Source organism: Lipotes vexillifer, unplaced genomic scaffold (genome assembly GCF_000442215.2).
Source record: "Lipotes vexillifer unplaced genomic scaffold, Lipotes_vexillifer_v1.1 scaffold451, whole genome shotgun sequence".
NCBI classification, from domain to species: domain Eukaryota; kingdom Metazoa; phylum Chordata; class Mammalia; order Artiodactyla; family Lipotidae; genus Lipotes; species Lipotes vexillifer.
In genome coordinates this window covers 933,184-943,066 of record NW_006795989.1, presented here as the reverse complement: position 1 = coordinate 943,066, position 9,883 = coordinate 933,184, and the positions used below count along the sequence as shown (strand labels likewise).

The 9,883-nt window shown below is 44.6% G+C and overlaps 1 protein-coding gene across 1 annotated transcript in view; it reads right to left on the bottom strand.

Moving 5' to 3' along the window:
* Positions 1 to 5,351: 5,351 nt before the first annotated feature.
* The window catches only part of LMO2 (LIM domain only 2), an 11,616-nt gene continuing 7,084 nt past the window's right edge, over positions 5,352 to 9,883 (bottom strand). The window contains exon 4 of the mRNA XM_007468079.1: positions 5,352 to 6,358. Within this exon, the coding sequence (XP_007468141.1) occupies positions 6,139 to 6,358 (220 nt within the window). The 3' untranslated portion in view covers positions 5,352 to 6,138. The remainder of the gene's footprint in view (positions 6,359 to 9,883) is intronic.

Sequence of the window (9,883 nt, the reverse complement as noted above, 5' to 3'; positions counted from 1 at the left end):
GGCAAGAGGCCTCAGCTCCTTTTACTGCATGGACCTCCCCATTAGAGCTGATGGAGCACCTTCAAGGCACAGTAGCCGGTTTTCTCCAGAGCAAGTCATCCAAGAGACAGCTCAGTAGAAGCCACAGAATCCTTTATGACCTAACATCAGACATCATACTCTATCATCTCTGCAGTATCCTGTTGGTTAGACAGGTGAGCCCTATTTGATGTGGGCGGAGACCGCATAAGCCTGAAGCCTTATGGCAAGCCAGGAGGCAAGAATCTCTGGAGGCATCTTGGAGACCAGCTACTACAAATGCTTATTCCCAATTCCCACACTTCCCTGTCTGTAAACCAAAATTTGAGTAGCAAATTCCTAGAGATAACCTGTAATACATTCTTCATTTCGCAGATGAGGAAACTGAGGTCTGCCTGAAGACATAACCCTAATTGGAGGCAAAATCACATTTCCAATTTCCATTTCAGGGTTCTTTCTACCACATTAGATTGCCTTGATATCTATTTTACCTACTATTTATCTAAGGGGTGGGGTGTGGGGCATTTGCCCTGAGCTGCTCATTAAGTAATGAGAATGAATCAGGTGGGGTGGAAAGGCCGTGACACACAGAAGCTGCGTCTGTGGGTTTTCTTAGGATCACCACAAAGCCGTCTTCAAGGTGGCCATCAAGTAGGATAATTCCATGAGCCCAGTTCAAAAGCTTCACAACGTTACAATGGAAATTGACTTGATTTAGCTTCAAAGATTCTATTAACTCAGAGAAATGATGCTTTTCTGGGAGAATTAACACACAGCCACTGGTAGAGGACGAAAGTCACTTTAGTGCTTTGAGACTTCTTTCAACTCAATTCTTAGATCTATGTACAAAACATTATAGCTTAGATTCCTGGTCCTAAAATACACACATTTCAGAGCCAGATGATTACATCTTGATCCTAATTTCAAAGGAAATGAAGAATTTGTATCAAACTCATTTTATAAGGTTGAGAAATAACCTGCTTCAGAAACTGGCACTAAGTGAATCCTCCTAAACACATCATTTACATTACATGTGTGTGTTTGCAAGGAACTGCTGGCTTGAGACACATGAACTTTACTTCTAAGGCTAGAAGTACATTAAAATTGTGATAAACGAATAGTAGAGTATCACTGACTTCCAGACTATATTTTCCCTCTCTTTATCATCTCTCCTATTCTTCTCCTAATTAAATCAAAAGCTCCCAAAAAGAAAGGGTCAAGATTTCTAAAGTTTAAAAAAACTTTTCATTTGTAAACGTGTCAAACTGATAGAAAAGATGCATGAATAAAAATAGTGTACCTGTGTAGCCCATAGCTAGATTCACCTGTTAACATTTTTACCCATTTGCTTTGCCATTTATTCCTCCCACCCTGCCCTCTCTCTGTCTCTGTCTCTCTCTTTCTACACACACACAGCAGACACACACACACCACACGTAAATTTTTCTTAATTATTTGAGACTAAGTTCCATATGTCATGACCATTTTGTCCTAAATATTCCACTGTATATTTCCTAAAAATAGGGATAGTCTCTTATGTAACCACAGTACAGTTGTCAACCTCAATAAATTTAGCATTTGTGCAATAATTTGAACTAACCTACCCTCTCATATTTCAATGTTATCAATTGCCCCAATGATATCCTCTATAGCATTTTCCCCCTCCAGTACTGGAGGGAAAGTAAAGGGCCAGGTATTGGACTTAGTTGTCAGGTCTCCTTAGCCTTCTTGAATCTGGAACATTCCCACAGATTTTCTTTATTCTTTTTTTTTTTTTTTGCGGTATGCGGGCCTCTCACTGCTGTGGCCTCTCCCGTTGCAGAGCACAGGCTCCGGACGCGCAGGCTCAGCGGCCATGGCTCACGGGCCCAGCCGCTCCGCGGCATATGGGATCCTCCCAGACCGGGGCACGAACCCGTGTCCCTTGCATCGGCGGGCGGACTCTCAACCACTGCGCCACCAGGGAAGCCCTCTTTATTCTTTATGACACTGACATTTTTGAAAATAGAGTCCCATCTCCTCCCTTTTTAAAAATACAATGTTCATCGTTTTGAGTTTGCCTGGTAATTTGTCTCATACTTAGATTCAGGCTATGCATTCTCAGGAGGAATCCTAAAACAGTGACGGTATGTCCCTCACAGAGAATCATATCTGGAGGCACACATGGTCCATCCGCCCCTCACTGATCACCTGGTCAGGGTGCTGTCCAATGTCTCCACTGTGTAATTATGGGTTTCCCCCTTGCAACGAAAAACAATATATGGAAAGGTACTTTAAGACCGTCCAAGTATCCTGCTCTCTCTTTGTTGAAATTTAGCAACTCTTGATGATTCTTCCTTGATTCTATCATTTCACTATGATAGTTGCAGAATGATGACTTGCCAACTCCCACACTCTCTTCACATTTACCTGTTGGCATTCAAGATTCTGCTGTAAACAAGAGCCCTTTATTCTCTCCATTTATTTATTATTGGTATGAACTCACGAATTCTTATTTTCCCCCCAACACTTTGTAACTCATTACTATCCTTAATTATTTTGGTAGTCAAATTGCTCCAGATTGGCCAGCCCCTTCAAGCTGGCTTCTTTGTCCTTGTGGCATGCCTACATCACTTTTTTTAAAGCAGTTCCTTGTTTTCTAGCATAATAAGATGTTCCAGGCCACTGTTATACCTTCCTTGCACCCTCCCTCCACCTCTCAGAGATTCCTGGGTTTGGATTTTGATTTGCCATTCAGTCTCAAAACTGTGGAAGACCTCATCTCCCCTGCTATTTACTCACTGGCCCAGCCCCCCTCCAGCCAAAGCTCACCACCTCCACCACCACCACCATGAAAACTCTGGGCTCACTTGACTACCTGCTCCACTAGGCCAAGGTCTCTGAGTCTTTGCTCTTGCCTGTGTCACCTCCTTGCTGGTCCAGGGGCATTTGAAATGTCACTTCTGCTTTACTCCAGATAGCCGCCCAAGGGCCAATAGAATTGTTCCCTCATCTGTGTTTCCATAGCACGTTTGACATATCTTTATTATGGTGCTAATCTCATATCATTGTACTTTGGTTACATTTCTGGCTAGACTGTACTCAAATGGTTTCAAATAACCTGGGGAGAAAGGTATTCATTTTCCCTATTTTGCAGATGAGAAACCTGAGGTTCAGGGACGTGAGCCTAAGAGAGGCAGCAGAGCACAGGGTGAGGCCTCAGTTACAGGCTACTTCTGCCCTTTATTAGCCGTAGGACCTTAGGCAGATGACTAAGCCTGTCTGTGCTGCAGTTTCCCCGGGAGTCAATGTGGATGATAGTAAATAGAAACTGCCACATGGTGCTGTTCTGTCACTTAAAGGAGTTGCTATTTGTACAGCCCCTATAAGAGTGCCTGGCACATGGTAACTGCTGCGTAAGTGTTTGTTAAATAATTAAGTCACATCATTGCCATTCATATCCCAGTCTTATGATGATAAAGCTCCTAGCCACTGCTCTGTTGTAACTTTGTAGGATTCCAAGATTCCCTGAGAAGCAGTGATTCTATTAGAGACAGCAATAAAAGGAAGCTGGTTCAGGTTACAAGACATTAATAAGGTAAGAGGAAGTGAAATGTTCCACCAAATTGCTGAAGTAAGTCATGGACCGGGGAAGGGTGCAGGTGCCTGGTTCTCTGCCTCTGGGTCTTGGACACACAGCCTGCATGCTCAGGCAAGGACCACCAGGGTAGATTCTGGGAGCTGGTCCCTCTCTTTACATGTCCTTCCTCTCAAGTCAGTTGTGGGTGAGACATTTGGGCCCCTGGGGTGACTTACCACAAAGACTCTGCCTATGCATTCACAATTCTGCAAAATGGTGCCATGGACAGATAGAAAACGTTAATTATCCCTTTGTTGAGGATAGCAAAGGTATTGGCTGAGCTCCTGAATCTTATGTGTATTATACTATCATGGGGATTAAGAATAAAGTTTACATTTCAAAAGCAAGAACCATTTTTATTTTGACCTAATACTGCACATAGGATCATTCACATAACTAAAATCTATTATAATTATTATTAATGTCGATCGATATGGTTAAAAATGGTGGATTGAATTGTGATTGGTCTGGTAGATGACAACTGCTAGCTGAGTGACAAAATTATGTAAAGGTTTTCAGCTTAGGGACCAGGGGTAGACAGTGTTGGTCTACATGTGGAAAAGTTACTCAGTGATTAACCATTGTGTCAAATACCAACTATTAACAACTTAGAGCAGATGATCTACCAAACTGGGGGATGTTTCAGAACATTCTTAAGCTCTGAACCCCATCCCCAGCATTTCTGACTCACTCTGTCTGGGATGGAGCCCATGAATCTTCATTTTTAATAAGTTCTCAAATGATACTGATACTGCTGGTTCATGGACCACAATCGGAGAACCACTTCCCTTTGTTGATTTAGAACAAATATCCCCTCACTGGAAGTCCCTTACCGACACCTAGTTGAAATTCAGTATAACTAGATTTGTTTTAAATAGGCTACCCTAAGCAGTCAAACTTCCCAACCATTTTTAGTACTTTACAGACCAAGAGAGCCATCACTTAATTATTTCTCCAGAAGAAGAAAAAACCAAGCAAACCCTAGCGATGAACTTTTTAAAGGAATATCACAGTTAATTAATTGTAGCACTAGAGGCATGTTTCTGATGTCTTGATAATTAAACACATTAAGACTTCTTGGTACTTCCCAGTATTTTTATGTAACCATTGAAATACATCTCCCGTTAGTCTTTCATTGGGACATTCTTGAACTAGTAAGCTGAGAGGTGATGACCAGCAGGTGGCGCTCTGAGTCAGTTCATGGCTGCCTGGATGCGGTGAAAGGCAAACGCACAGACAAGGTGCCTGCTTTAAATCCTCAAGGTAAGGTTCTCTTAACCACTTGTCATAAAATACCCTGAGACACACGTCTTGGAAAATCGAAGTGTCAAGCTCAGCATCTTTGCCACATTTCAAACTAGGTAATTACCTTCCCTCCCAAGGGAATCTGTTTTATGTATTTGTGTCCTTCCTAGGTTACAGGTTTCCCAAAGGCAAAGATCTTGCCTTCTGTTCACTCTATACAATGCTGAAGTGAAATGCAGGTTTTACAATAGCAATCTAATTATTCTACATCCCTCTGAGCTACATGATGACCCTGTTAGATACTAATTGCTAGTAATATAGAAACGTGCCTGCCTCACATAAACCCTAGCCATAAACTTGTTTTTATTTGACCTAAAAGTAAATTGCTTATTTACTTCTCCTTTACAATATAAAAAGCCATTCTTTTCCTGCCATCCCAAACTGTAAGTCATTACCAGGTAAACAACACTGCGTTTTAGTCAGTCATTTTTATTGTCCTCAGAGTTTTTTTAAACTACACACAACAAATACTTTGATATAATCTAAGATAATAAAATAGGTGAACAACTTTTTTTTTTTTAGATTTACATTTGTATAGAAACCATCTGTGGAACTCCTCACTTCAAAACTAAGGTGTCTAAAAACAGTGATTCATCAGCATTGCTTTAAAGAATTGTTTGGTTAAAAGTTGCAGTTTTCATCCTCAACTGAAATGTTGTCTCCATGCAGTGTCCCTTGGGTCCAAAGCTTAAGGCCTTGGGAAGGTGGCCAAGAAGAAAAGGATGGCCACTCTTCTCTCTGTCCTTCCCTTGTGTGGAGGACAATGGTTGGAACAGGGTTCTCATAAAAGCCAGGAAGAAAAGAAATCAATTGCACATCTCTAGTTTTCAAGGGTTAAAGACATAACAAGTCTGGGCAGAACAAATCCCCATCTGTAGATGGGAAGTTCCATCATGATGGCACAGAAGCCCCAACACTCTCTCCCTCGCTAATCATGTCAGTTATTACCCATAGGCTGTGGCCATTGTCCATAAGTTCTCCCTCAAGCCCAGTCATTTTGTCACGTTTAAGTTTTGCCCCCTTGCATTATGTCACTCGGATGCTGTGTATTGGTTCTTGGTATCCAATTAGGGTCTTTCATCCCCTAAGAAATGTCTCAGCCCACCCTCAAATCCCCCAAATGCCTAAGAGTGAAGACCCCCACGGAGACAGTGACTTCAGTGAAACACCTCTCCAGAGATGCTGGGGCATCTGGCCTATATCATCCCATTGACCTTAGTCCACTCATAGATGTCCTGTTCACACACTATATCGGAGTTGATGAGGAGGTATCTGTCACCCACACAGAAATGCTTCTGACAGGCGGCACATTTGAAACATTCCAGGTGATACACTTTGTCCCTCACCCGCATCGTCATCTCGTAGGCACGGATCCGCCTGTCACAGGATGCGCAGAGGCCGTCCTGGCCAAAGAGCCTGGGGAGAAAACAGAGAGAAGAGCTAAAGAGACAGTGGCACAGATAATACCAGAAGAAAGGGCCTGAGGATGGGTTCCATGCTGTAGGCTGGATTCCCAAGACGTCCCAGCAAGGAAGAGCTGGGTCCAGACCGATGGCTGACTCGTTCGCAGCGTTTCCTAGAAGGAAGTGGGTCCTCTGGGATGAGACCGTATCTGTGGCATTTGTGTTTGGCATAACTCGTCCCTTTTCTGAGCTCTCTCCCTTCCTGCAGCCACCACCCTCCACGCCTCCAGGTTGCCCCGGGCCCCACCTCTGTGGAAAAGACTCTCAGCTGAAGTGATTTCAGAGGTTAGGCATGGATTGTGTGTCTCTTCCCAGGGGAACTTTCATTTTAGAAGAGGAGCCAGGAGTAAACCCCAGGGGCCCCTTTGAGAGGAAACTGACCAGGAATGCAACAAAATGGGCATCTTTCTGAGGTTCCCAAATTCTGTCACATCAACAGCTGCTAATTCCACCCACGGGGAGGGTTGGTCTTGAATTCCTTCAAAGGTACCAAGGCCATCTCCACATGATTGTTTGCTGGGACCCCAGCTTCTGGGAGACAGAGGGAGTTCAACCGAAAACACGCGGTGTAGTTAATCGTGCCTTGGACATCTGGAGGATGGGCAGCATTTCTCCACATAGAATGGAAGATCTTAATTCGAGATCCTCGCTGCCCCAATGGCATGAGTCTCTGGAGAAACTTCTCTTCTGACATTGAAATCAAGACTCTCCTAAGTCTCAGCTGACTGGTTACTTATATTAAGCAATACGTAGTGCCAAAGTGGATGCAATGCAATATGGTGGAGCCTAGTGCAGTGGTTCTCAAAGTGTGGTCCTGGGGCCAGCCGTATTTGCATCATCTGGGAACTTGTTAGAAATGTTCACTCAGGCCCTCCTGATTGAGATGCTTTGCGGGTGAGGCCCAGCCATCTGTGTGGTCCAGAGCACGGCCAGGTGATTCTGATGCAGGCTGAAGTTTGAGAATCAGCCCGCAAGAGTGGGATAACACAAGCACTGGAATCAGAAGACTTGGGTTCAGCCAGGACTAGCCCTGAGTGCCTGAGTGACCCTGGTGAGACCTCTGATTCCTCTGAGCTTGGCAGTGATCATAGCGTGCCCCTCACCCGGCTGTTAAAGGATGGACGCAGCATGTCAAAGCACCAGCGTTCAAGGGCAAAGCCAGCGCTGGCTGGGTTTTAACACATCTTGGGGGTATTCCAACAGGGTCAGTCTTGCTGCCAGAAGCCATTTTCCCACATGTCTGATTACACGGCATGTCAGCAGGTCCTTTCCACAGAAAACCTTCAGGGCGGTTTTAGGTGAATGCCTGTTCTTCTCGGAAGTTCTTATTAACTTCAGAATAGCAGAGAATCAACTGGTACGTTCTGAGAGGTTCTAGGGGAGATGAGGGCAGTTGACAAATTTTGAAACACATGAACAAAATTAATGGAACCAGGAAGACGTGGTCTGTGGGTAGAGGACTCATGGTTACAGCCAGGCCAGCTAATTTCCCTCCGAATCCCGCTTTCCATTTGAAGAGCTCTGAGTGTTTTCAAGGCACCACCTGGGAGCAAACTCATTACTGGGGGAGAACATTTTATCCCAAGGCAGCAGATGGTGGAGCTGTAGGGAACTGCCATCCTGGAGGTCACAGAGTGGAAAGACAGTTCTGATTTCCTGATTGTTCAGTAAGTTGAGTTTGGGCCCAAGTGACTTACAAAACAGTGTGTGTGGAATGAAGCCAACCACCTGGGGTGTGTGACCCTTACGGAAGGAGAGCGTTTATTAAAGGGAAGTTGGGGGTAAATTACAACACACGTCAGGCAGCTAATGAAGGGAAGGATGAAGGACTCGTATTTGGGAGACAAGTTCAGGTCCCAGCATCACCTCTAACTAGCTGGGTGCCCCAGAGCCAATGACATCCTCTGCCCTGGCTTCTGTGTCTTAAGCTATAACGCAATAGAACTGGAAGAGAAGGCCTCTGCAGGCCCTTACAAGCTCTGGTTTGCTGGGACTTCACTAATAGTGAAAATAGCCAGGACTTGACATCTAACTTGAGCGTTCACCTCTGGCACCAAGAATTGGTGCCTTAGGCTGGATATCCCAGAAATAGACCCTGAGACCAGGATTTATTAAGGAAGTGTCATCAGGGGAAACAGGTAAGGTGGCAAGGGAAGCCAGACAGAAGGGGTGCAAGGCAAGCAAAGTTGCACACTCGGGCCAAGTCCGAGGGGAGCTTCAGCCTGACTGCACGGGGACTCTGGGGTGTAAGTTATGTCTCCAAGCGGCCCTGGCTCCCGGCAAGATTGCAGGACTTTGGTCTCCGGCAGTGCCAGCCACTGGGCCAGGTCTGTTGGGCATGGGGGGGCGTGGGCAGTGGGCACACTTCTGGCTTTAACAGACACAGGTGCTGGCTGCTGAAGGTAAAACACTTAGGGGTGGGGAGGCACTGCACACAAAAATTGGTAAAAAGCGATCCGAGGGGATCTGGGCTGGGCACTGATATTAACAGCTACTCTTTGGTTCCCAAGAAAACAACATAATAGCACAGGGTTTACTTAGGTTCTGCATGGGGGTCTCATGAATATTTGAGGCTAAATGTCTGAAAGGGACTGTAACAGGCAAGTCAAACATTGGAGACCCTCAGGGGGAGAAGTTCTCCTGGGGCAGGGGTGGGTGGGCAGGGGGAAAAGGACTGAATCCCATCATAGAACCCATTTCCTCACTCCTCCAGCTTGCCTTTTGCAAAGACACTGCCAGATATGTTAAGAATGCAAGCAAACAAGTCCATGGCTAAAGGGCCATGCCTGAAGCAAGAAATGATTTTTCTCCTCTGTCAAGAGGTGTCATGTCTGAAGCTTACTCCTGCCCATTTTAATAACAATAATATAAATATGAAAGGATGGCTGGAAACGCTTGCACTAACACAGAGTTAATTAACATGTTGCCTAGGAATGTAGCAGGGAGAAGCATTATTTCATGTCACCAAGACATAAGTTAATTAACACTGGGTTCTCCCAGACTATTTTTTTTCTCTCCTTTTTAAAAATGCAAGAGATTAACAAGCGCAGGCAGCACGGGGTTTATTCTTGAATGTTATATAAAAACCGCAGAAATAGGGAGAAGCCCGGGCTCTCCTGACCTTACTCTATCTGTACTTCAGTTAATAAGATTCAAATGATCTGACAGGGATGTAGTCAGGGGGCCCAATGGGAATCATTTACCCGTCTGCTTTCTGCACTGTCTTGGCAAACTGATAGCGAGCAGAACCAGGTCTCTATTTATCCCAGTTCTGTTTTCTTGTTACTTAATAAAAAATTGACCAAAATTAAAATCATGATCCTTGGAAACCTGACTTCTTTTCTCTGAACCACCAAATTTGCAAAAGGACTTTATCAGGAAATTTGGGGGTGGGAAGCTTACTCTGTCAGTCTCTGGGTGAACAGATAAGCTTCCTTCGCCATGGAATTGCCTGCATTTTTTTTTTTTTTTTTTTTTT